The 27970-nt window shown below is 49.3% G+C and overlaps 1 protein-coding gene and 1 non-coding gene across 8 annotated transcripts in view; one reads left to right on the top strand and one right to left on the bottom strand.

Moving 5' to 3' along the window:
• Nucleotides 1-27970, bottom strand: part of STX2 (syntaxin 2) — a 54273-nt gene that overhangs the window by 13995 nt on the left and 12308 nt on the right. For 4 of the 7 annotated variants that reach the window (XM_039472403.2, XM_039472404.2, XM_039472406.2 and 1 more), the window contains exons 2-6: nt 26841-26915; nt 21133-21232; nt 10055-10129; nt 6140-6213; nt 4632-4740 (exon numbers count right to left, since the gene is read on the bottom strand). In XM_039472403.2, coding sequence (XP_039328337.1) covers nt 4632-4740; nt 6140-6213; nt 10055-10129; nt 21133-21232; nt 26841-26915 — 433 coding nt within the window. Of the gene's footprint in view, nt 1-4631; nt 4741-6139; nt 6214-10054; nt 10130-21132; nt 21233-26840; nt 26916-27019; nt 27133-27970 lie in introns of all 7 variants that reach the window. The other 3 variants (XM_074402013.1, XM_039472405.2, XM_074402012.1) reach the window with 2 other exon arrangements.
• Nucleotides 12407-12507, top strand: LOC120365221 (small nucleolar RNA U13). Its single transcript, XR_005580228.1, has one exon. It is a non-coding gene; the product is annotated as a small nucleolar RNA U13 (small nucleolar RNA).

Genomic DNA, 27970 nt, shown 5'->3' with positions numbered 1-27970 from the left:
AGCTCACTGCTGCCTTGACTTCCTGGGCTCAAGCAATTCTCCTGCCTCAGCCTCCCAAGTGACTGAGATTACAGGCACACACCCCATGCCTGGTTAATTTTTTAATTTTTTTTTATAGAGATGGAGTCTCACTATGTTGTCAAGTTGGTCTTGAACTCCTGGCCTCAGCAATCCTCCTGTGTTGGCTTCCCAATCAACGTACTGGGATTATTATACACGTGAGCCACCATGCCCTGCCCACGTTTAAACCTTGGAAAAACTGTGTTACAGGAAAGAAGTCAGTCACAGAAGAACACATATTGTATAATTCCATTTATATGAAACAGCCAAAATGGGAAAACGCGTAGGGCTAAAGAACAGAATGGTAGCTGCCTTGGGTTAGGAGAAGAGGAAGCGGGGAGTGGCAGGTGATGGGTGTAGAGTTTCTTTCTGGGGTGATAAAAATGTGCTAAAATTGACTGTGTGTGTCAATGTGACTAATAATACTAAGTTAACTGTATACTCCAAACACCATTCACATACTATGAGAATTACTTCTCAATCAAGTTGTTAAGACGTCATTTCATGAGAAAAAAAGTAAGTTAGTAAATAGCAAAATGTGTTACTTACACTGTTTTTTTGGGAGATAATTCTCAATCATTAAAAAATCTATTTAAGGCCACACATGGTGGCTCATATGTATAATCCCAGCACTTTGGGAGGCCAAGGTGGAAGGACTGCTTGAGGCTAGGAGTTTGAGATTAGCCTGGGCAACACAGCAAGACCCCATCTCTACAAATAATACAAATAACATTTAGAACTCTGTTCAAAATAGTTCAATAAGGAGATTCTCTGAGTTTTGCCTTGCTTTTTTAAAAACATGAAAATTGTTTGAAACAATGTAAAATATAATCATCAAAACTAGAAATTCCAGCTTGGGCAACATAGTGAAAACCTGCTCTCTACAAAAAATAAAATTAGCCAGGCATGGTGGTGTGCTCCTGTGGTACCAGCTACTCGAGAGGCCCAGGTGGGAGCAGCCCGGGAGCCCGGGAGTTCGAGGCCACACTGAGAGGCTATCACACCGTGCACTCCAGCCTGGGCGACGGCGTGAGACATAAAACTAAGAACGACTGTTCCCGTCTCATGCTCATGGAGCTCTTCCTACTGGCTCAGTGCTGCGTCTGAGAAACCACCCGGTGTTGTGGCATGGGAAGTGTAGTGTACATTCGTAATTCCTTGTCCGGAACTCTGAAATCCAAAACATCGTGAAAACTGGGTTTTCGCCTAAGCTTGACAGCAAAATTCAATGAGTGGCAAAATCTGACCTAAACTGAGTCGAGGCTGTTTATAATCTTCTCCTGCTTGTTGTGAATACTCATACTTCTCCGGGGAGCTGTGTTAGTGTGCCTGATGAGAGGGTGCAGTCCTACACCCTACCTGGGGATCCACAATGCACATCTTTACATTGTACTATCTTCCTCAAACCTGAAAAACGCTGCACTCTGCAACACATACAGCCCCAACCGTTCCAGAAAAGGCACTGTGGACGTATATAACATGCCCTGGTCCAAGAAAAACTCACCATTTCAGGAAACAAAGCAAACAACAGAGGAAAAGAGATCCTGTGACGCAAGGTAAGAAGCCACCTGACCAGAGGGCTGACTGAAGGAAGGAAGAAAGGGAAACAGTTGTGCTAGGTCCAAGGGTTTGGAGGCCACTGCAGGAAGACACCTGCTGTGTGGCCAGAGTGACGTCATCCTGAAGCAAAACCGCCACCATGACCAGTTTGACTACTGCATGCAAGACATTCTGCAATGAGGTCTGAAGACAATGCCTGCAGCACAGACAAGCTCACATCACAACGCTCCTCCAACCTCACCTGTGCTTGCAAGTCTCGTCAGGAAAGTCTGAAGACACGAAGGTTGCACACGACCCACCCTGAAAGCCTGCTATAGAAAGAGTGCTTTCCGGAGGGCGGGCGGCGGTGGATCCACCGTCTCTGTCTCTCAGAGGCTCCTGTCATACATCCCTATTAAATGTTTCTTTCTGAGAAACTGGATGTTAGCCTCCTCCTTTGGCCTCTCAGCTCACTCAGCCTTTGGGGGTAAGTTTGCATCGACCTGCTCACCTCAGAACAGCCACACGGAGGGTTCAGAGTTTAACAGACTTAAAGGAATTACTAAAAAAAACTTCCAACATATATACAATTCTTCATTGTTTATAAAACATTTTTTTTTTTGAGACTGAGTTTCACTCTTGTTGTTCAGGCTGGAGTGCAGCGGCGCGATCTCTGCTCACTGCAACCCCCGCCTCCCCGGTTCAAGCGATTCTCCTGCGTCAGCCTCCTGAGTAGCTGGGATTGCAGGCACACGCCACCACACCCAGCTAATTTTGTATTTTTAGTAGAGACGGGGTTTCTCCATGTCAGTCAGGCTGGTCTCCAACTCCTGACCTCAAGTGATCCAAAGTACTGGGATTATAAGCATGAGCCACAACGCCTGGCCTGCTTATAAAACACTTTCACAAACACTACTGCATTCAATAGAGTATGACTGTAAGAGAAGAAACACTGGAAATGAACTACTGTGGGTTGAGACAGAAGAACGTGGGAAAGAGAGAAGAGACTCAGGTAATCGGATCAGGCCACGGGCTTCACGTGGGGAGTGCGGACAGGACACACCTGCAGGAGACACGGTGCTGGGCCTTCGACCCCAGGCTGCGGAGTCTGCACTAGAACAGCGCCCACCACAGGGTCCCCGGAGCACAGAGCCTCACAGCGCATCAAGCAACCTGCTGCCTGTAATGACGACTTTCGCTTTAAAAAGTACTAACAGATCCCTGAAGTCAAAGTGGTTTGGAAAAACTTTTTCACAGAAAAGCAATCTGGCCGGCATTATGATTGAGCCAGCAATTCCACCAGGATGGAGTAACAAGGACTGCATTTTCCTTGCCACCTGCAATAACTACAACAAACCGACCCAAATCTACAAAACAATGATTTCCAAGACACTGAGCATCGGGCCACACACAGTGATTCCCAAGAGCTGCAAAGAAGCCAGGTGGGCCTGCTGCTGGTCGGCCACAGCAGGCAGGACCCGGGGAGCCCAGGGAGGCCCTAAAGAAAAGGCACAGAGCGCAGGGGAGGCCAAGGCAACTGGATTTGCAAGATGGAGTCGAGATGAGAGAGATGGTGCAGACAGTGAGCCACACAGACTCCGCTTCTCACTGGAGGCCTGGCCAGCGTGCCTGAGGAACAGGCTCCCAGGCAGACGTGGGCACCGTGAGGTTCACGGCCATCAGAGCTGGTACTCAGAAAGGTCTTGCCGCAGGAGTGAGGAATGACAGACCCTCAAATAAAGCTGCTCTGGTCCCTTGAAATCCAAGATCCCAACGTATAAACAGTGCTCATGTGATTTAACTATATTCCAAAACAAAGCCCAAGGAGATTTACAAAAATACTCAGAACACAAAACTCAGAAATACTCAGCACCCAACAAAGTCACATTCACAACGTCTGGCATACACTCAAAATTTACCAGGCTTGCAAAGAAGCAAGAAAACACAAGTCACAGAAAGGAAAGTTATCACCAACCAGAGCAGACACGGAACCTGGAGTTGGCAGACAGAGACATGAGAAGCGGCCGCAGGCGCGTCCCAGGCGTGCTGGGGACCAGCAAGGAAGACATGGGAAAGACCCAGCGCAACCTCTAGCATCGGAAACCATAGCGTCTGGGATGAAACATACACGGGACGAGGCTCAGGGCAGATCAGACACGGAAGAGAAACTGACCACCACCAAACACACTGGAAAAGAGAATCTACAACATAACGAGCCTCGCTGAGCTGCGGGACAAGGTCAAGCAGCCTGGCGGGCGTATGACAACATTCTCTGAGGGGACGAGCGGCTGCGAGCCGGGATGAGCCTGAGTCTTCACCTGACCTGCAAGCTGACACGCTGACCCGCCACGGCTCCCGAGGCCCCAGGTCAGGGACAAAGGGCCTTCGTACTCACAGCACAGCAGGCAGCCTGAGGCTCACGAGCAGCCGTCCCCAGCCCCCAGTCTCCTTGGGAGAGGAAGAGCAGCCACGGTGGGACATCCCCACAGTGGGTTTATGTCTCAGCTAAGGACTCGAGCTTGGGAACCGCAATCCTTCACAATGGGGAGTCTGCAAACCTAACCAACATTCGTCCCCGAAACAGACCTGTCTGCCCCCTGAGGAAGGCGCCTTCTCCACTGCCATGGCCAACCGCCCCCACAGACACCGCTGAAAAGAGTGTGGGGCAATAGGGCCGCTGCCTCTGCTCACAGACAAGGAGAGCTGTGGGGAGCCATGAAGATGCCCCTGAACTAGGGCAGGACGGGGCTGAGGACACAGAAACACTCACAGAGGAAATGACTGAGCACTCTCCCAACCTCCCCGAAATTCTGTAGCAATGGCAACGGGCACGGTAAACACCACTGCTTAGGACTTCCTGAGGAATCAGAAGAACAGTCTGCCTGAGTCACGGCACAGTAAGCTATGAGGGGTCTTCGGGTTTTACAGCATTGGTGAAAATAGACACGGAATTCTGAAACTGAAGTTGTTTGAAGTGAGACCTTAAGGGAGAAAAACATGGTTTTAGCAAAGACAGAGCCTCTGTTACTCACTTATCTCCAGCTGGCGCTGGATACGGCCCTTGCTCCGCTCCCGGAACAGAGTCTGCGCCTCGTTGTACTGCGCCATGGCTTCCACAAATTTCCGAGACAGCACCGAATGCTAACAACACAGGAAAACGGCATTCGTATCTGCCGGCCAGGCTTCTAATCAAAGTGACATGCAAGACATGTGTTTTGGAAACTCAAACTACATGTTATTCTGCTCCTGCAAATGGAAAATGACAGTAGCAACATCCCCATGACAGCATCTGTGCTAAGAACTTTGCATGCATGATCTTACCTAATTTTCGCAAGAAGGCTACTATAACAGTCATATCCCCTATTGAAAGAAAACCATGGACTAATTACCCCAAAGTCACAGGCTTTTCTGATAAAAGCTGATCAGTGCTGGAACCCAGACAGGCAGACCAGAGAGCCTGCACGCCTCACGGCCTCATGCCCAGGAGGGCTCAGCGCTCTGTTTTCCTCTCAGCTGCACCACAAGCCACTAAAACGTGGCAACCTTACCACAAACACTAACATGATTTGGAGAATTCTCTGCTCTTCAGAATAGACCTCTGTGGATAGACTGAATAGATTTTTCTTCACAATAAAGAGACGATCTATAAACACTGTGAAAGACAATAAAGTCGCAGGACCCCACACTCACTATCCCAAGGGAAAGTTAAACTGGGGAACGGAGTCATGCAAAACGCTGCCTTCCTTCTTCCCAGACAGATAGCTGCGATGGCAGCAGGCCACACGTCTCCCCACAGGCCTCCCTCACAAAGTACTCATAAGGAAATTCCTTGTGGGTCCCAGAATCTTTCAGAATACATATCCCCACAAAAACAAACCCCAAAACAGAGTGCTGCTGAATCTCACCCTGACAATGTAAATCAGCAGCTTATCTTCCCAGGTACAGGACAAAGACAAGCTAGAAGTCACCCCCCAGTCCACCCCGAGAGAAACGCACACAGGACAAACACCACACTAGAAGCCACCTCCCAGCCCAGCCTGAGAGGAATGCACGTTTGGCTCCACCGTCCACTCAGGCTCCCTTACCCCGGGTACACGGCGGATCTGGGTGCAGGAGTGCAGAACCGACCCCACGTCTCTCTTCCCGTGTGTGAATGGCATGCAGCGGGCACTGACCAAAGCCTCACTGCAGCGGGCACCGGCTGCCTACCCTACTTTTCTTCCTTTCTCTTTGTTTGTCTCCTCCTTCCTCTCCTTCCCTTTGAATTCTGAAGTCCTCAAAACCCTCTTGGGGAAAGGCACAGGCCGCAGGTCCTACTGTAATTTGTATTTCTTTTCTCCAAGCGTGCCCTCAACTTTGGCAAAAAAAAAAAAACCTCTGTCTCAGATACTTTTGTTTTACAATACTATATTCTTTTTATGCAGAAATGCCATGAGATTAAGCATGACAGTAAAGATGAAATTATTCGGAGTTTGCAGGAAGAAAGTAAAAACACTTATTCTGCAACATTACTTCAATCTAGACGAGGCTGATATCAAACCTGGGTTCTTCGTATCCGAAGATCCACTGATGTCCGGTTCCCACTCTCATCCTGATCAAAGCTTTGTTCAATCACTAGGAACAAATAGGAAATAATTACCTTCCAAATTCAAAAACAAATTTTTCAAGCCTAACTTCAAATTCCTTTTCTTTCTTATCTTTGAAGTATCTATAAAACTGAAGTTAATGAACAAATGACCTTTTAAAACGATCTACTAAAAAGACAATCCATCAAGACGAAAATTGTTTTTTGAGACAAGGTCTGGCTCTATCCCCCAGGCCGCAGTGCAGTGGCAGAATCTCGGCTGACTGCAACCTCCGCCTCCTGGGCTCACGCAATCATTGCACCTCAGCCTCCCGAGTAGCTGGGAATACAGGCACGTGCCACCACACCCAGCTAATTTTTGTATTTTTTGTACAGAGAGGGTTTTGTCATGTTGCTCAAGCTGGTCTTGAACTTGTGAGCTCAAGTGATCCACCTGCCTTGGTATCCCAAAGTGCTGGCATTACAGGTGTGAGCCACCACCCCAGCCCATCAAGAGGAAATTGTTACTGCTCTTTAGAAATATGTGTGTAGATATACACAGATATAGATATAGACATAGGTATACAAATACATATTTATTCATACGAAAAAATGAAAAGATAACCAACAAATTTTAAAACTGGGCACCCCTAAAGGGAAGGGAGAAACAAGCGGGGAATGGGAAAAGCAGCTGGACTCTGAATATGTTTCTATACTTCCCTTCAGAATGACAGAAGCACGTCACAAACTGTCATGCAAAATCAGACATTTAAAAAGTAATCCCTAAACCTAAAGGGAAAAATAAAACAAACCTAACAGAAAGTCAAGTTAATGAGATAAACACAGAGGAGCCACGCGCGGTGGCTCACGCCTGTAATCCCAGCACTTTGGGAAGCCGAGGTAGGCAGATCACTTGAGGTCATGAGTTCAAGATCAGCATGGCCAACATGGTGAAACCCCACGTCTACTACAAATACAATAATTAGCCAGGCATGGTGGCCGATGACTGTAATGCCAGCTACTCAAGAGACTGTGGCAGGAGAACTGCTTGAACTCAGGAGGCGGAGGTTGCAGTGAGCCGAGATTGCGCCATTGCACTGCAGCCTAGGGGACGAGAAAGAAAGTCCGTCTCAAAATAAATTAAATAACACACAGAGGAAAAACTATTCCAAGTAGCTTTAAAACCCAGTGGCTTGCTGCTGGACACAGCGGCACGTGCTATGCACAACTGCTGGGGGGTCCCTGGAGCCTGGAAGTCCAAGGCTGTCGTGCACTCTGATCACACTGGTGAACAGTCACTGCACTCCGGCCCGGCCAGCACAGCAAGACCGTGGGTGAGGCAACAGCAGGAAAAAGTAATATGATTATATAGCCCAGTGGGATGTACCTACAGACAAAAAGAATGACAAAAAACCAACTTGTAAGTAATCGTACTCTTGACAGTAGGTGCTAGCATAATTATTTTGAGTCTGTTGTATGTGTACTGTGGATAGCAAGTGAATAATTATGTGTCAGTGAGAACCAGAATTTGGGGCATAGCTGAAAGGAATAAAGATGTAATATCGCCCATACTAAGTAAAAATTCTTTCAAAATGTTTTTAATCCTCCTTTCTTCTTAATTTGGAGTATCAGTAAGAAATCGTGATTCATTTTATCTTTTAAAAGAATCTTAGCCCTACCCACTGAAACAGCCTAGGAAAGAATGGTCAAGTCATTGTCATGTATGGCAGCACATTCCCCAGCACGCCCACCTTGATGTCTAGATAACATTCTTCAGTCACAGGAGTGGGACTCCCTGGGGTCGGCTGATCCCAGGCCCAGGGCAGAAAAGGGGTGAAATGAGCAGTGGGTCATTTTGTCACAGCAGAAAGGCCATCAGAGATGATGAGAGCCTGTTGAAAGGACTCCAGAGTCCACCTCACCAGCCAGAGAGACCATCTGAGCATGAAGGATAATGCAGCAGTGAAAACACCAGACGTGTTCACATCCATGTGTTCATGATGATGGACAAGAACCAACAACAGAGCCTCCCTGGTCATCTCTGGAGGACTCCAGGGACCCGACCTATGAAAGTTGTACCAGAGAGAGTCCAATGCTGATGCTCTCTGTCCTCTGTGATCTGTGCCCCGGTATGCCCTTTGGCTCCCTTGGCTGGAGAAGCCAGGTCATTTGTCCCACAGAACCTGCCACGCTCCACATTTTGCTGATTTCACCCTGTGACACGCTTAATAGGCTCTGCTGGCCTCTATATTTGCTGTGGGCTGGCAGTTAAAGTCTCCAAACTTTATCCAATTCAAGAGTTGAAGGGGAGAGGGCAGCAACTAAACAAAGAAGGAATAATAAAATCAGGATATTCACACCTGTAATCCCAGCACTTTGGGAGGCTGAGATGGGTGGATCATTAGAGGTCAGGAGTTCGGAGACCAGCCTGGCCAACATGGTGAAATCCTGTCTCTACTAAAAATACAAAAACTAGCAGGGCGTGGTGGCACACACCTGTTGTCCCATCTGCTTGGGAGGCTGAGGCAGAGAGTCGCTTGAACCCGAGAGGCAGAGGTTGCAGTGAGTGAGCTGAGATTGCGCCACTGCACTCCAGCCTGGGTGACTCTGTCTCAAAGAAAAGAAAAAAACTTACTGCTTGCAACTTCTAATTAATTATGGATCTTGGAAATAATCATCCATTTTTGACAATACCACAGAATGGCAAAGAATGTTATATCTTATTTAAAACTTTACTGAAATTATTTAGAGCCAAGAAAAAATGTTAATGTCTCCACTAACATCTTAACTAACCATGAGGACGTAAAATCTGTAATCAGATGCTGCATCTTTACCTTTTAAAAACCCACAAAAAACACCTGAATCAGATGAAGGTTGGAGAAATTACCTATCAACCTACAGCAAATTCAGAGGACGGCAGAGTCTACGAAACATGCTGCAGGGGTGAGACCAGCGACGTCTGCGGTGTGGCACGTTACGCAGGACAAATGACCCGGCTTCACCAACCAAAGCAAAACAGTGCCAGAGGGAAAAAAGACGAAGGGAGAATCTCATTTTTAAACGCCCAAGTTTGGTCCTTATCTGGGACTCAATTCAAGCAAACTGTTAAAAAAAAAAAAAAAAAAAAAATCACAAGACGACTGGGGAAATATAAACTCTGCCTGGATATTTTGTGATATTAAGTAATTACAATGAATTTGGTGTAGATATAATTGTGGTTGTGCTGTTAGGGAAGCTTCTGTTTTTGAAATACACACTGATGAAATCTCAGCTGCCTGGGAGGGCTTCATGGCCTGGGAGCGGGTGTGGGGGGGCTCATGGAGAACTGCGGAGCTGCGGGGCTCGGCTTGTGGTCACCTCTCTCTGCTTCTGCACACATCTGAAACTTGCCATAATGAAAGTATTGTATCATCTGCACAGAGACTGTTTTTGATCTTAATGCCATTCTGCAAAAATCAAATACAATCTGTTCTACCAAATCAAAAACAAAAACAAAAAAAACCTCTGTTGAAGTCCCATGCAAAAGCCATAAGCCTCCCAAAAACTACTGCTGCTACAGCAGAATGCCAAACATCATGAAATGAATTCTCCTGAAAGCCTGAAAAAACTGAGCAGGTAAAGGGTCCATTCAAGAAGAGCCTGGCAATGCACCTTCCCAACATCTGCAACTTAGCCTGAAATGTCACAAAAAACCTAACAGTGTAACAGTTTATAAGCAAACACATCATCTTTTTGAATATGAATACTCTGAATTACACACAATTTATTTTAAAGCAGTCACAATTTTAATTTTTAAAAATGTAAAAGAACAAAAACCAATAAAGAATAAAATAACAAATACCATACCCATACTCCCAACATCAATAACTAAATGTAAAACTTTAAACTTACACTTTAACTTGGCTCGAATTTTATTCGCAGTTTTCTTGATTTCTTTGTTCAGATCTTCTAGCTCTTCTTTTATTTCTAAAAATTTAAAATAAAAAAATACAGCATCTGAGCTATAACATTCAACATTAATGACGTCTAATAAATTCAAGTGAAACAGTATTCTTAGTAAATATTCACTTTTTCCTATAAGAAAAATTACTGCTTATACCAGTGGTTCTCAAGGTGGGTCCTCATCCCCCTCCACCCCCTACCCCCTACCCACCGCAGACAGCAACTTTTATAAGCAAGAGGTGGGAGCTTAATAGAAACGCAAATCCTTGGGGCCCCACCCTGGACCTACTCAGTCAGAAACTTTGCTTGGGTTGGCGGGGTGTGGCCCAGTAAACTCGAGTTAGCAAACCCTCCGTGTCACAAAGTTTGAGACTTGCTGGTCTATACCAATTAACGAAACTGCTGCCTAAATCCACTGCTAACACCTAGACCTGAGAAAGGAAAACGGAGCCATAACGCCGGTCTCAACAGTCCAGCGTGTCTGCTTTCCTCCTGTGCTCTCAGCTGTCCCCCAAGGTGCCCGCATAATCACAGCCACCACTTCACTGCCACTGGAAACGGAGGGACACCGGAAGAGCAGGGGCCAACACTCCAGGGAGGTGCTGAGAGCTGAAGCCGCCCCAGGAGCCTCTGCTTTCATGGCCAGCTGCCCCAGAGCCCCGGGAGGGCAGCAGGATGCCCGCCCCACAGCACACACTCACGTTTACTAGCCCAGTGGCTGAAGTGGCCTGAGGGGTTTCTCCCTCTTTCGGGCAGAAGTGGCTGAGACAGGAAGGCCTCGCCATCTCTGGAGCCCTGCATTGCCCTTTTCACTCAGTCTCACATGCATCAGCGGGGGAAAACGCAAATGTTTCTGCCACAGACAACTTGGCCAAGAACGAAAGCTTCCAGAGATGCCCATTCTCTTCCTGGGACCCCTCAGCTGAGTGCACGCAGGATGCCCTGAGAATCTACTGCACACCAGTGCGTGCTCAGTCTTCTGTCCATGCTCAGCGACGGTCAGCAGAGGCAGACTGGCTCCTCCAGGGCTTCAGGGACGGAGTGAGCTCCAGAGGGGAGAGGCCATGCACCAGTAACACCTACCGAGTCCTGCACATGTGCGAAGGCTCGTGCTATCCAGGGAGGCTAAGAAGATCACCAGGGATCTAACACCTTCATGAAAAAGGTAAGACAAACCCAGGAAGTGCCGATGCCAGGCAGAAACTAACAACAGAAGAGACAGGTTTCACAAAACACCATGGGCAGCCACGAGGAGGGGCATCTACTGCCAGCTGTCCCGCAGGAGGGAACATCTGACCTGGGAGTGAGAGACTGGCGGCTTCCACTGCAGGCAGGGGAAGGGCCTCTGGCACAGGGCAGCAGGAATGTGAGCTGAAGTGACTGGTGTGGGCAGAGGCCACTACAGGCCACCTGGGCAGGAGTGTGCGCGCCCGCCTGGGCTCGGGGCTTTTTCTACAGGCAGGCTGGGCAGGAGTGTGCAGGCCCGCCTGAGTTCAGGGCTTTTTCTGAGCACCAGTCAGCACTGAAGGTTTCTAGGCAAAGAAAGATATCAGCAAAGATGCATTAGAAAGATTCTTTTTAAGCGAGGCACAGTGGTGTGCACCTGTAGTCCCAGCTACTCCAGAGGCTGAGTCAGGAGGATCACTTAAGCCCAGGAGTTTAAGACCAGCCTGGGCAAGCAGCAAGACGCCATATCTATTTTAAAAAGGAAAGAAAAAGAAAAAATTAAAAACAGCGAAAGATTATTTTGATAACAGATGAAACTAGAAAAAAAGAGAGACTAGACACAAGGGGCCCTTTAGTGGTTCTCCTCTATGAACATTTTCCATTTCATTTTATTTTTGAGACGGAGTCTTGCTCTGTCACCAAGCTAGAGTGCAGTGGTGTGATCTCGACTCACTGCAACCTTCACCTCCTGGGTTCAAGAGATTCTCCTGCCTCAGCCTCCCGAGTAGCTGGGACTACAGGGGTGCACCATCACACCTGTCTAATTTTCGTATTTTAGTAGAGATGGAGTTTCACCATGTTGGCCAGGACAGTCTCAATCTCCTGACCTACTGATCTGCCCGCCTCAGGCTCCCAAAGTGTTGGGATTATAGGCGTGAGCCACTACACCCAGCCCAATTGTGAACATTTTTCTAAAGGGAGGTTCTCAGGGGAATCTTTCTACCACCTTAAGAGGTATTCTGAAATTTGTGGGGTATTTCTAGTCATCACAAAAAAAGGAAGAGCCCCTGGCATCCAGAAGACCGGAGCCAGGAATGGCACTAGCCAGGATCACACAACGAAGAACTGAGCTCGATCAGTCTGCAGTTCCTGCGTGTCAGGATGGGGCGTTCGTGCTCGTCTGAGACGTGCCACCCTCGAACTTTGTTACAACGTCAGCACATCACCCGCTGACCTGCTTCACTTCCAAATGCACACTGTCACTCAGACAGGAGAGAAGACCTGTTTTCCTGAGCCCAGAACCTGACTCCAGCTTATAAATAAGCCTGATTTTCATCTGCATAGTTTCAACATCCAGTGGATTTTCAGGAATGCAACTGCCACGTCACTGCTCTGCACAGGGAGAAAGTTGTACTTCATTCCATGTCGGCGACACCCGCCGCCTCAGGAAAAACACGGGCAGCCTGTTGACAGCATCTGAATCCCAGAGCCTCCTCAGTTTGCAGTCTTAGCTGTCACACTCACAGGAGTTGTTTGTACAGGGTGAGCACCTGAATTCTGTTTTCCGGTGTGACTGTTCCTGAGCCTGTACGATAGAACCTGTACTTCCATATGTAAGTTACTTTCATGTTATGTCTCCTTCATATTAGTTTGGATTTTTTTTTTTTTTTTTTTTTTTTTTAAGATGGAGTTTCGCTCTTGTTACCCAGGCTGGAGTGCAATGGCGCGATCTCGGCTCACCGCAACCTCCGCCTCCTGGGTTCAGGCAATTCTCGTGCCTCAGCCTCCTGAGTAGCTGGGATTACAGGCACGCGCCACCATGCCCAGCTAATTTTTTGTATTTTAGTAGAGACGGGGTTTCACCATGTTGATCAGGATGGTCTCGATCTCTTGACCTCGTGATCCACCCGCCTCGGCCTCCCAAAGTGCTGGGATTACAGGCTTGAGCCACCGCGCCCGGCTTAGTTTGGATATTACATGTTTGTTTAATTGTGGCAGTAGGTAGGCTACATTATCTACGAATTGCATTTTAGAATAGTAAAGGGAACACAAACAAACTTATAAATGGGGCATTTAACAGGAACTGGAGAGACCTGCTGTGAATAAAGAGGGGGCAGGTCCGCAGCTGGCGGCAGGAGTGCTGGCTCCTGTGGTGCGTGAGGCTGCTGCAGACACCCTGCAAGCCCAGGCCACTGTGCCAGGGGAGCGAGGGCCCAGTGCAGGAGTGGAAGTTACAACGTACACACAGCAAGGGCATTTGTGCAGGGGTCTGGCCAGGCCAGCTCCTGATGACAGCTGAGGACAGCTAAACTCAGGAGACAGGCTTGAGCCACTGCACAGCCACAGAAACCACATGATCTGAGAGCCAGGCCTGCTGGTAGACGAGATTCTCCCTCTTCAGCTGGCCGGTCACAGCAGGACTCACTGCCCCAGGGAAAGAAAACCCTTGGCTCTTACACAGCAGGGGGTAGGGGGCACTCGAAGGAAAGGGTGAACTTGCTGCTAAGACAGGCACACAGGGGCTCCAGCAACTCATCAGCAAAATAAAAGAGGCACTGCCCGTCTGATCCTGCAAGCTGCAGATACTGGCCACAAGGTCATATTTGATAAAGGTGGTATTTCAAATCACTGAGACTGGAAGGGGTATCAGGAGCCTTCTCTTCTAGTGGCCCAGGTGAATCAGCGCAATCCTCCTGCTGAGAACAATTAAAAAGGGTAGACGCAATACTCTTTGTAAATCTGCGTAAAGCCATTAGAAACCTAAATAAGGCACAAAATAAATAAAACAATTTTAAAAAGAGAGAAACCTAGCAAGGCAGGAAAGAAGATTCAGCAGAAGAAAATCTGAAGAGGTGGACCCCACCTGTGCAGTCCCTTCTACCTGGGGCACGTGCCAACTCCACAGAAGGAAGCTGAGCTGCAGAGAAGCTGAGAAGGCTGTGCCGATGCGGAGGGCGACGCCCCAGGAGGAACAGTCTGGGGGGGCTGAAGCCCCATTCCAAATCATCCCAATCCCTAAAACTAGATCTGAAACTGCTGGTGCCTCTAGCCATCTGCCAGAAATAAAACTAAATCATCTCTTCAAAAAGAAAATACCATTCGGGACTCAAATTATTACTACAAATAATTCAAATATGAAGCTCAAAACTCAATCAAAAATAACCAAAGAGAAAAAAACACATGAATGAAACCAAAACAACGAACAACATAAACCCATCCACAGAGGTACCAGTTAATGAAGTTACAAGACATGAACTTTAAAAGTCACATTCAAAGAGATAAAATATAAGATCATAAATTTTGTCAGAGAATAGGACAGTATTAAAAGGAACTAAATGGAATTCTAGAAGTTAAAACAAATCCAAAAATAATTCTATAGATGAAGAAAGATTCCCTGATCTGAAAGACAATCACTGAAGAGAAGTCAGGGAAAACATTTTCAAAATAAAATACATAGGGAAAAATGATAAAGAAATAGAGAACAAAGGAGAAAAGACAGAAAGGATACAGTGAGAAGCCTGAAAAGACATGCCATTCCAGTCACGAAGCGAGATGACAGAAATGGAGCAAGCGTGCCATTTGAAGAAGTAATGGCCAAAGTTCTTCAAAAACTGCCAGAAAATGTCAGTCCAAAGATTCAGGAAGCCTTATAAGAAGAGGAAAAAAGAAAATGAAAACCACATCTCAAAAAAGGGAAAATGGCTAAAACCAACGATCAAAAAACAAACATCTTAAAAGCTCTAATTAGCTGACAAAAAAAAATAATAAAAAGTAAAAAAGCCAAAAGACACTGGAAACCTGGAAACGTAGTTTTTAAATCTTCAAAGTAATGAAAGAAAGTAACTTCTAAACTGGAATCTTATACTCAGTGAAAATATCCTTCCAAAATAATATTAAACTGAGGATAATTTCAGATAATAAAGTATCTTCACTGAAGGAGATAAGAAGGAAGGGGAAGGAACCACAAGGACAGGAAGGCCGCAGGTGGGGAGGTCCCAGCCTGTGGTGGGGGGGTGGGGAGGTCCCAGCCTGTGGTGGGGGGGTGGGGAGGTCCCAGCCTGTGGTGGGGGGGGTGGGGAGGTCCCAGCCTGTGGTGGGGGGTGGGGAGGTCCCAGCCTGTGGTGCGGGGGGCTGGGGAGGTCCCAGCCTGTGGTGGGGGGGTGGGGAGGTCCCAGCCTGTGGTGGGGGGGTGGGGAGGTCCCAGCCTGTGGTGCGGGGGGCTGGGGAGGTCCCAGCCTGTGGTGGGGGGGGTGGGGAGGTCCCAGCCTGTGGTGGGGGGGGTGGGGAGGTCCCAGCCTGTGGTGGGGGGGGTGGGGAGGTCCCAGCCTGTGGTGGGGGAGTGGGGAGGTCCCAGCCTGTGGTGGGGGGGGTGGGGAGGTCCCAGCCTGTGGTGGGGGGGGTGGGGAGGTCCCAGCCTGTGGTGGGGGAGTGGGGAGGTACCAGACTGTGGTGGGGAGGGTGGGGAGGTCCCAGCCTGTGGTGGGGGGGGTGGGGAGGTCCCGGCCTGTGGTGGGGGAGTGGGGAGGTACCAGACTGTGGTGGGGAGGGTGGGGAGGTCCCAGCCTGTGGTGGGGGGGTGGGGAGGTCCCAGCCTGTGGTGGGGGGGTGGGGAGGTCCCAGCCTGTGGTGGGGGGGGGAGGTCCCAGCCTGTGGTGGGGGGGGGGAGGTCCCAGCCTGTGGTGGGGGGGTGGGGAGGTCCCAGCCTGTGGTGGGGGGGGGGGAGGTCCCAGCCTGTGGTGGGGGGGGGGGAGGTCCCAGCCTATGGTGGGGGGGGTGGGGAGGTCCCAGCCTATGGTGGGGGGGGTGGGGAGGTCCCGGCCTGTGGTGGTGGGGGGCGTGAGGAGGTCTCAGCCTATGGTGGTGGGGGATGGGGAGGTCCCAGCCTGTGGTGGGGGGGGTGGTCCCAGCCTGTGGTGGTGGGGGTGGGGAGGTCCCAGCCTGTGGTGGTGGGCGGTGGGGACGTCCCAGCCTGTGGTGGTGGGGGCGGGTGGGGTGGTCCCAGTCTGTGGTGGTGGGGGTGGGGAGGTCCCAGCCTGTGGTGGGGGCGGGTGGGGTGGTCCCAGACTTTGGTGGGGGCGGGTTGGGTAGTCCCAGCCTGTGATGGGGGCAGCTGGGCTGGAGCGCAGCAGGGGTCCTGGAGCTGAGACTCCCTAAGAAGGCCCTGCAGTGGGACGTCGCTGGACCTAGGCACGGAGCTACTTACAGGGAGTAAATGGCATCGTTTCTGAAGGGAGAAAGCCCCATGAGCTACCCCCATGCCCTGCTGGGGAAGGGACAGGAAAAGGGTAACATAGTGAGACCCCGTTTCTACCAAAAAAAAAAAAAGAAAAGACAAGAAATCAAAACATTATCTGGGCGTGGTGGCACAGACCTGTAATCCCAGCTACTCGGGAGGCTGAAGTGGGAGGACTGTCTGAGCCCAGGAGGCTGAGGCTGCAATCACGCCACTGCACTCCAGCCTCGGCGAGGGAGCGAGACTCCGTTTGCGGGGTCGGGGGAGACTCATAACTGCACTTAAAGGCAGATGCCACTACTAACTCGTTTCACTCGTGTGAGAACTGCCCCGGGAAATGTTAAGTGACGTGTCCAAGGCCACACAGGGAATAACGGTGGAGCAGATTTGAATCCACAGGGGCCTCCGCATAAGGACCCAGGTCTCTGAGTCAGAAAAGCACAGAACGCACGGGAGCAGGCGGCGCTGGAGACCGAGATGATCACACGGGGTCCCGGCGCAGACAGAGCTGAGCAGCCCCAGGGAACCGCGGCGGGAACAGGAAGCGGAGAACAGGGGAGAACGCGGGACAGGGCAAGCCAGGCTGGCTGTGACCGCAGGACCACAGGCCCGGGAGCCATCAGCTCGCCGCATCCTGCAGGGATCCCACTCTGGTGGTCACTAGGACCCAAATCCGAATCACGTACACTGCAGGAGCGGATCTGTGTCTTGCGGGGGCTGAAATTTCTACATTTTGCAAAAGCCCTCTTTTAATAAAAAATAAATAACACAAAAGTCGAAGTGAAAAAAGAAATATGCAGGTAAAAGGTCCTTCGCCCACGTCTCTGCCCTGGGACCCGCCGCTGCAGGTGACGGCGCTGGCGGTGCTAGGACCGGGAGCCCGCCCGGGACCGGCTGTCTCTGGCGCCCCCTGGCGGCTGCTGTGCCCGGCCCTTCCCTGGGGCTTCAGGTGGGCGGGGCGGGGTGGGGTGGGAGCGGGGCGGAGGTGGGGGGGGGGGTGGGAGCGGGGCGGAGGTGGGAGGGTGGGGGGGGTGGGAGCGGGGCGGAGGTGGGAGGGTGGGGGGGGTGGGAGCGGGGCGGAGGTGGGAGGGTGGGGGGGGTGGGAGCGGGGCGGAGGTGGGAGGGTGGGGGGGTGGGAGCGGGGCGGAGGTGGGAGGGTGGGGGGGTGGGAGCGGGGCGGAGGTGGGAGGGTGGGGGGGGTGGGAGCGGGGCGGAGGTGGGAGGGTGGGGGGGTGGGGTAGGTGGGAGGGGTGGGGTAGGTGGGAGGGGTGGGGTAGGTGGGAGGGGTGGGGTAGGTGGGAGCGGGGCGGAGGTGGGAGGGGTGGGGTGCAGTGGGAGCGGGGCGGAGGTGGGAGGGGTGGGGTAGGTGGGAGCGGGGCGGAGGTGGGAGCGGCGGGGGCAGCAGCCGGGGGATCGCCCCGCTCAGCGGGACCTGTACCGGGCGCGCGCCTGAGGCAGGGGAGACACGGGGATGGGGAAGCACTGTAGTCCCCCTTCCTCCCCCCACCCTCCCCACCTTCTCTGGGAACCGGGCGGGAAGGCCGGGGCCTGCTCCCTCTGCATCAGCTGGGAGAGAGGAGTCACTGCATTTTGCTTTCTAAAGACTGACCAAGGAAGCGGCTGGGGCTGCTGCCTACATTCTGGTTCACACGGTAACAAACAAAAGACAAAAAGCAACGGTTTTCTTTAGAGCCGGAAAGGGACCATCCCGAAATAGTAACAGTTCTCAATTAATTCAAAAATTCGTTCTATCTGCTACGACTTGGCAGCAAAAATGTTCTGGAGGTAAATTATTCAAAAAATGCTGATACTTATTCAAATATAATTTCCCTACGCATTAAGCATGATGTTAACAGACGTTACATAAAAGGTCCTACAGGCAAATAAATCTGTGAAACACTAAATAAAGCTAAACAGGCTTCCTTCTCGCAGGCCTTCTCAGAGCCTTTATTATTCTAAGTGCACTGTAACTTCCCAAGAGGGGCCGGGTGACGGAGGAAGAGGCCGGCAGAAGTATTGGGCCGCAGCACCCTGGATGCACAGTCGAGCTCACGGACTGTGGCTCCAGAAACATTTCGGGGAAACGCACTTGTAAGTCACTGAGAGGGCACAGACAGAGGCTCCGAACATTATTTTACAAGACATGCAAACGTTTAAAATGTGTTCTTTCTCAATTTAATACTACTTTCTTATTTTTTCAATGCATGGCTGCACTAAATAAAACTCCAACAAAAATGTATTTGCTGGTAGCTTCCTCCAAGACCGAGAATCCATGTGCCCATCACCGCTTCTATTCCACACTGCACTGGAGGTCAGCAAACTAGGTCACTTAAAAAGCATAAGAGCTGCAAGAAAAAAGTCACTATTCACAATGACATGAGTGGGTACAGAGACAATCCAACACAATCCACAGAGAATACTGGAATTAATAACTGATTAGGCAAGTGTGGGGAACCCCCCATCTGGGAACGGAGGAAGGAGAGCTAAGCGGATTCCTGGCACAATTAGTGCCTGAAGAATGTCTTAGTTTACAGTGTTACTAGTCAGTTCTTTCCTTTATATAATCCTTTATATAATCATATATTAGTTTATACAATTAGTGCCTGAAGAATGTCTTACTACTCAGTTATTTTCCTATATATACATATAATTATATTTTAGTTCACAGTCGGAGGAATGCCTAGAGCAGACACGGTGCAGAGCATGGTTTAAGGGAAAACAGTTATACAGGACAAGAATTATGGCCCAGGCGGCAGCGTTCAGTATGGTAAAGAAAGCCGCTGTGTGGCAGGCTTGGGGTGAGAGCCACTCCTCCTGATAAAGGAGTTGTAGGACCTTGCTCCAGTTCTTGCGGAAGGCTGCCCGCTGAACGGCAATCCTGCGAATGTCCGAGGGCTGAAAACCCCTGCGGTATAACCGGCCTTGGTGACTGTGTAACTTGTCAGCTCTGTAGCTACTGTGCTGCTCAGAGCGTCCTCCTGTAGAAATCACTGGAAGCCGCCTGCCCTGGTCAGCTCTGTCGCTGCTCAAAGCATCCTCCTATAGAATCCCTTAGAAGTAGCCTGCCCCTAGGTAAGAGATACTGCATGCTGCACCCTCTTCACCGCGCACGGCCCATCTCCTAGCCTAGGTAACCTAATGGGGTAGACCCCTTGTTTACTGCTCACGTGATTGTCTTGACCAGGCATCCCCAAACTTTTTACACAGGCGGCCAGTTCACTGTCCCTCAGACCGTTGGAGGGCCGCCACATACTGTGCTCCTCTCACTGACCACCAATGAAAGAGGTGCCCCTTCCAGAAGTGCGGCGGGAGGCCGGATAAATGGCCTCAGGGAGCCACATGCAGCCCGTGGGTTATAGTTTGGGGATGCCTGGTCTTGACCCTATCACTATCCTTAAGATGACCTCACTCACTGCCCTGCCCCTAACCTATATCCAATAAATATAGATGCTTCTGGACATTCGGGGCCTCGCCTGTCTCCGCTTATAGGTGGCTTGGCCCCCCGAGCCCAGCTGCGCTCTTTGTCCTTCTGTGTCTGTCTCTTTATTTCTCAGCTCCTGCACCTCAGCACAGTGATAGAGGACACCCCACGATCCTGTAGGGCTGTGGCTCTACAGGCAAAAGATACAAGGCCTATGTACAAAAACCATTGTATTTCCATATCAACAACAAACAAAGGGACAATGACTTCCATTGACATCAAAACAGTGGCTACCTGGGCATAAATACAACAAACGATATGCAAGACCCCTCCTCAGAACCAACAGCACTGCACTGACAGGCATGGAAGGTGCCCTCCATCTTGGTGGCAGGGGCTGTTCCCACGGAATAAAACACTCAGTGTTGTCAACATAGCAACTCCCCCACCATGATGTGTGGACTCCAGTTTGCAATCTCTGGCTTGCTCAGATCCATGCCCCCTGCAAAGCTTTCAATATTTATCATTCCAGAGCAATGAAACACTTCTCTAGAGCTCCCACGCCCCTGAATTAATTTAAAATCTTGTCTTTTCTCCCAATGAGGAGATGCAAATACCGTGGGAAGCAAATTAGGACAAAAATCCAGGTTCTCCGGCTGCTTCCATTGAGCCCCTTTCATTCTGCCGTTTGCCTTCTATTCAACAGGAAGCAACTGTGAGGCGGGGGGAGCTTGGGAAGCCAGGTAAAGGAAGAAGACACTTCCTCCGTGCCATTCCCCACAGACACTGAGTGTGGCACAGTCCACGCAAAAGCTCCTCCCTAAGACCTGCAGAGCCCCTCAGCGTGTCCTCATCTTTCACCCTGCTCTTGCGAGTAATGTTTTCCAAATCAATCCCTGAACCTCTGCCCTGGGAACACACAATTCTGTCTTGCTTAGCTGTGGTCTAGTGTTTGACCCAGCCCCTGGGTTCTGCACAGCCACTTTCATGTCGTCTTTAGGATACGATCCATCAGTGGTCCTCCCCCTGGCTGACCACTACAATCATACGGGAAGCTTGTAAAAAAGGCCATACGGATGCCCTGGCTGGCCTCTCTAGGGTATCAGTATTTTGCATCAACTTCCCTGAACGCAGAGTTGAAGCCTGTGCTGCAGACAGCAAGAGAGAGCGGCACACAAACAAACTTTTTTTAAAAAGCCAACCACTTACTTCCTTCTGGGTTCGGTGCAGAAAGAATGATGCTGTGGTTTTTCTTTACTTCTTCAACATACTGAGTTATTTTATCGATACTGTTTCTAATCTCCTCAACCTAGGAGAGAGAGAGAGTCAGGACAGCATGGCAAATTCAAATCTGTGACCACTTTTCATTCCTTAAAAGGGGAAGAATAAAGGAGATAAATATACAAATAAACACTACATAAGAAATAAAGCCTCTCCCATTCTTACACTGGTATCATTAAATTTAAAAAATAAAGATATACCCTATGACTATTTCTACCTTCATACCTAAAGCGGCACCAATCAAAATTCACCAGCAAAACCTATTAGGTTGTAAAAACTTCTAAAGTCCCAAGCATGACACAGACGGGACCAATCAGAAGCACACTACTACTAATACCCATTCTCAGTATTCCCAGGAAGTAAGCCCATCAAACATGTGGGCACAGTGACTCACGCCTATAATCCCAGCACTGTGGGAGGCCAAGGCAGGCAGATCACTTGAGACCAGGAGTTCAGGACCAGCCTGGCCAACATAGAGAACCCTCTTTTCTACTAAAAATACAAAAATTAGCTGAGTGAGGTGGCTCACACTTGTGATCCCAGCTATTCAGGAGGCTGAGGCTCAAGAATCGTTTGAACTCAGGAGGTAGAGGTTGCAGTGAACTGAGATCACACCACTGTACTCCATCCCGAGCAACAGAGCAAGACTCCGTCTCAAAAACAAAATAATACTACTACTCTTATGGGAGGAGGCATCTACAGCTCAGACAGCCAAGCGTTCGTATTTGTTATCTTTGACCTCTAAATGTTTAAACTACTTAATATTTGTTTCAAAATGTAATGTACTCATTAGCAAGATTTATCTGGAGGGAGTTATCACATTATCTTCAAAAACCTCTGTGGTGGGCTGAAGAATGACCCCAAAGACGTTCCGGTCCTCACCTCTAGGATCTGCACGTTACCTTCCACGGCAGAAAATATTTCGCAGATGTGACTGAACTGAGGCTTGTGAGATGGGAAATTATCCTGGGTTCTCCAGGCGGGTCCTCATTAACCCACTCATGCCAGAGGCTGCAAGTTTTTGTCTGAAAAATCAGACGTCGGGGATGGCCCTGAGCAGCAGGATGTAACGCAGTCACACAAGCTTAGCATCCCAGTAATGGAGCACTAGGCATGAATGGGCTGAAGTCCCAAGTGCCTCCCTCCTTCCTCATTTTAAAATAGTAATTACAGGCCAGGTACAGGGCTCATGCCTGTAATCCCAGCAGTTTGGGAGCCAAGGCAGAAGGATCACTTGAGGCCAAGAGTTCAAGACCAGCCTGGGCAACATAGAAAGAACCCATCTCTACAAAAACTAAAAAAAAAAAGAAAAACAAGAAAAAGAAAACTAGCCAGGCATGATGGTGCATGGCTACACGTGCAGTCCCAGCCACTTAGGAGGCTGAGGCAGGAAGATCTCCTGGGCCCACATAGTTGAGACTGGACGGAACTGTGATTGCACCACTAGACTCCAGCCTGGGCAACAGAGCTAGACCCTGCTCTTTAAAAAGGCAGCAATTATTAACCATGACACGTTGTGGCACAATCCACATCCTAATCCTGGAGCCTGGATAAATATGTCACCTTGCATGGCAAAGGGAACCTTGCAGATGTGACCAAGTAGAGTCTTGAGATGGGAGACTACCCTGGATTATCTGGGTGGCCCAACAGAACCACAGGAGCCCTTGTAAGACGAGGCAAGAGGACCAACGTCGGAAAAAGGAGACTTGATCCTGAAAACAGCAGCTGGAGTGATGGCTTTGAAGACGGAGGACAGCACCATGGGCCAAGAACACGGGCCACCCAAGGAAGCTGGAGAGAAGGCAGCGGCTCCAGGAGGCTCGCAGCTCCTCCCTGCCCGCACCCAGGCCTCTCCAGCCCCTGGAACTTGGAGGCAGCGATGAATGCGTTGTTGAAGCACGATGATTGTGGTGATGTGTTACGGCAGCAGGAAACTGACACACATGCCAACATAAAGAACACATTTCTGTGAAAAACCACTCTGCAAACACTCAGGGGAAACAAGGGCAGTGATTCGCATTTTTTTGTAAATCTAACGTCTGGCCTAAGAGAAGGCACCCTGATCCTCATACTTTGAGGTTTGGTGTGCTGGCTCTGAGAAACTCCATCATCATGCCGTCACGAGAGAATGAAAATGCCAATCATCATCTTAGTATTGCTTTGAAAAGAGCTTGACCACAGAAACCTCTTGAAAGGGTCTTAGGGACACCAGGGACCCTAGGCCAAGCCCCAGACCAGATTTGCAAAGTCTAAGTATTGAAGAATCACAAAGGCTGGGAGCAGTGGATCACACCTGTAATCCCACCACTTTGGGAAGCTGAGATGGGCAGATCACTTGAGGTCAAAAGTTCAAGACCAGCCTGGGCAACACGGGGAAATGCCATCTCTAAAATACAAAAGTTAGCCAGGCACCTGCAGTGCCAGCTACTCAGGCGGCCGAGGCAGGAGAACTGCTTGAATCTGGGACGAGAAGGTTGCAGTAAGTCAAGATCACGCCACTGCACTCCAACCTGGGCGACAAAGCGAGACTCTGTCTCAAAAAAAAAAAAAGAAGAAAGAAGAAAAAGTACTGTTTCTAAAATAATACACATATGTCAGAAAGTTAAAAAAAAAAAAAAAAACTGCAACTCCTGGAAAGTTCTGCAATCTATACCACTGCTAACTCCAAGCCCCTTGTGGCTCCAGAGGAGCAGGAAGCTGCAGGGCTACACGCCCAGCACCCAGAGAGGCACAGAGAGAGAAGCTGGCCAGCTACCATTTAAGTCCGGGACGAAAATAGCAGGGGTTCTCTTTTGCTCCGTTATAAATTTTCGCTCTGTTATAAATCATCTTCACAGAGAGGAGCCTCCCTGGCCACTTTTCAGAGCACAATTTTAGTGTCTAACCAACAGTTGTCACGTACGACATCCATTTCTCTTGCAAACTTCTATGTGATATTAAAGATCAGAATGCCATTTTCTAAAGCTGAGTTTGCATTAACAAGCATTATTTGCTTCTGCATTAGTCTAAGAAGTCATCACAGAAATTAAGTACCAAATAAATTGACTATTTAACAAATGAAAGCTTGAGCTTAAGTTAGAACCCTGTGAGGACAAGCACTGGGCAAGCCTTTCTACAGCACAGCTAACCTGTTTCCCACATGCCCTGAGATGCCAGCAGCAAAGACAACTGGCACAGAAAGACCACAGCTTAATGACAGTCAGTGAATTCCACAATGTTACTTTTCTTTTTCCTTTTTTTTTTTTTTTTTTTTTGGAATGGAGTCTCTCACTGTTGCCCAGTCTGGAGTGCAATGGCATGATGTCAGCTCACTGCAACCTCCGCCTCCTGGGTTCTGGAAGTCTCCCACCACAGCCTCCAAAGCAACTGGGATTACAGGGACCCGCCATCATCCCTGGCTAGTTTTTGTATTTTTAGTGGAGTCAGGGTTTCGCCACGTTGGCCACGCTGGTCTGCAACTCCTCACCTCAGCTGACCCACCTGCCTTGGCCTCCCAAAGTGCTGGGATTACAGGTGTGAGCCACCGTGCCGGCACTGAACTATGGATTACAGGTGTGAGCCACCACGCCAGTGTTGAACTATGTAACTTTTCTAGTAAACGCAATACTTAATGGCAGGAGATTCTTTAAAATAAACACATTTTTTGGCCAGGTGCAGTGGCTCACGCCTGTAATCCCAGCACTTTGGGAGGCTAAGGTGAGCAGATCACCAGGTCAAGAAATCGAGACCATCCTGGCCAACATGGTGAAACTCCATCTCTATTAAAAGTACAAAAGTTGGCTAGGTGTGGTGGCGGGCACCTGTAGTCCCAGCTACTGGAGAGGCTGAGGCAGAAGAATCACTTGAACCCAGAAGGCGGAGGTTGCAGTGAGCCCAGATTGTGCTACTGCACTCTGGCCTGGCAGCAGAGTGAGACTGTATCTCAAAAATAAATAAATTAATTAATTAAACAAACACATTTTCACAAAGAACTTTCATGGAAGAGTTAAGCAACCAAGTAAAAGAAATAAAATCAGAAAAATAATTTGACAAAAGGGGCAGGAAGGCTACAGACAATTTAAAAAGAAATGAAATCAGGAAAACCCAGTATCTTAACTCCTTTATAGCTTAAAGGAAGTTCCCTGTAGCTAACAATTTAATCTCATGGCTTTTTCCATTCGGTAACAGCAGCAACTAACAAAAACCTGAAAACCTGTCACTAGGCTTACATGAGCTATTAAAGAAATTCTGGCTGAAGGTGAAAACCTAATAACTTTTCATATATTTTTATAAACCTATTAAAAAATTTCAAATCCAGGAACTGACAGACCAGTTGAGACTGTCAAGTGAAACTATCCCATGAGATTCAGCATAATCAAAGCGAGTCCTGCCATGAAGGTTCCGTCATTAAAAAGTCCGGCGGGCCTGTGTTTTTGTTTCTTCATGTTTAACAGTCAGTGCATTTGTTCTGTGACTCAGTGCCGCCACATGAGATCGAACAGTCCTCAGGTCTGAGAATCTCAGCAGGGCCTAAGCGGAAGGGCTGCACTGGGAGATGAGCAGGAGGGGAGGCTCACACCTCAGACAGGCACTGGCAGGCCGCTGCACCCCATGCTGGAAGGTTTCCATGTCTTAAAATACCAGCCACTGGGTCACCTGCAACTTCCCTTCTGAGTCTTCTGTGTGAGCTCATGTGCAGTTCCTCAGTCGCCGGTTTCAGACCCTGAGCCCTCTGCTCTATGCGCACCCTCAGGCCTCACTCCCACCGGTGAAAGGCGGCAGGGCTGGCGGGAGCCTCGCACACCTGACCCGTGTGCCCACAGCCAGGCGCCACCTCTACTGCCAGAATCACCACCTCCTGAAGAACCAAGGAGGCCTCGTTCTGAGACACTGCTGGTCTTGCGGGGAGGCCTCATAAAACTCTCTTCAGGGGTGCGGCAGGACCTCCCAAAGGCAGCCTGCAAGGACGAGGTGCTCCTGCGGCAGCCACCAACGGGGGGAGAAGTGGGCGCCACCCCCAGTGGGCCCTGCAGGCACCGCCCCGGTCCACACCGAGGCCATGTGCACAGTTCTACCATCCGCACCCAATTCCCTCCCAGGCTGCATCAGGAACGATGATTTGCAATGTTCTCATTATTAACTAACATTGTGATCATAGTAAAAATTCCAGAGAACTCATGTAACTCAAACAATAACTTTTAAAAATATTAGCTGAAGTATTATTTGAAATATGACAAAGGCACAATCATATTAATATAAACGTTTAAAGAAGAAAGTCGCTGAGGCGGGGACTCATGCTTGTGATCCCACCACTTTGGGAGACTGAGACAGGCAGATTGCCCAAGCTCAGGAGCTTGAAATCAGCCTGGGCAACATAGTGAAACCCCGTCTCTATTAAAAATTTAAAAAAAGAATTAGCTGGGCCTGGTGGCGCCAGCCTATGGTCCCAGCTACTTGGGAGGCTGAGGCACTTGAACCTGGGAGGCAGAGGTTGCAGTGAGCCAAGATTGTGCCACTGCACTCCAGCCTGGGTGACAGAGCGAGCCTCTGTCTCCACAAAAAAGAAAAAGAAAGAGAAAAAGAAAAGGAGGGAGGGAGGGAGGGAGGGAGGGAGGGAGGGAGGGAGGCAATGACTGGGTTCCATTAAACGTTCTTACCTGATGGAAGAAATCCTCCATGAAATGGTCCTTTTCAACCACAACAACTGTGTCTCCATCATCATTCTTCCTACACTACAAAGAAAAGTGGAAAATTCCTATTTTTAAAGTGTGTATGTGGGCACAAATAGCAAACTGAAAAACAAAAACAGTTCAACACCCACAAGGTCTCAACTCACTAGAGCACCGAACTGTAACAAACCAGCAGCCGCCACTCTCTACCCCAAATGAACTCCCGCAACGTTTTCAACACAACGGGTGCTGGCTGAGGCAGCCAGGAGGGCTGGAGGGCCTGGGGAGAAACAAGGGTCGGATTTCTCAGAACTAAGCTACTTCAGAATCATTTCGTTTTCACTGTGTCAGTCAATATAACACAAGCTAGTTTTGCCCTCGAGAAGTAAAACTGCTTGTGTTGTATATTTTCTTCCATAAACAGTCAAAACACTGGCTGGGCACTGTGGCTCACACCTGTAATCCCAGCACGTTAGGAGGCTGAGGCAGGCAGATAGCTTAAGTCCAGAAGTTCAAGACCACCCTGGGCAACATGGTGAAACCCTGTCTCTACAAAAAATTAACCAGGCATGGTGGCACATGCCTGTGGTCCCAGTTACTTGGGAGGCTGAGGTGAGAGGACTGCCTGAGCCTGGAAGGTTGAGGCTGCAGTCACAAAAACAAACAAATAAAAACAAAAACAAAAAAGTAACCCCCAGCATCATCCAGAAGCAAAACCACTGATCAGGAGCTGAAGACCTGGACTCCAGCCTCCTCCCAGCAGCCCATTAGCTTGTCTCAGTCTCTGCCTCCTGTCCATTAAATAGAGATAGGATTGTCCCATCTCCACCAGAAGACCCTAAGGACAAGACATTGACCAGTCAGTGTTCTATAAGGAGATGCCACTTTCATCGCTAACATTAATACATAAATCAATAAAGGCTTTTATAAATAAAATTATTTCTAGTCCATACTATTTTTTGGGGGGTGACAAAGTCTCACTCTGTCACCCAGGCTGGAGTATGGAGTGTGCAGTGGCAGGATCTCGGCTCACTGCAACCTCCACCTCCTGAGTTCAAGTAATTCTCATGCCTCAGCCTCCTGAATAGCTAGGATTACAGGCACCTGCCACCACACCC

This window comes from Saimiri boliviensis, chromosome 7, assembly GCF_048565385.1.
Source record: "Saimiri boliviensis isolate mSaiBol1 chromosome 7, mSaiBol1.pri, whole genome shotgun sequence".
NCBI lineage: Eukaryota > Metazoa > Chordata > Mammalia > Primates > Cebidae > Saimiri > Saimiri boliviensis.
This window is presented reverse-complemented; position numbering and strand designations above follow the sequence as displayed.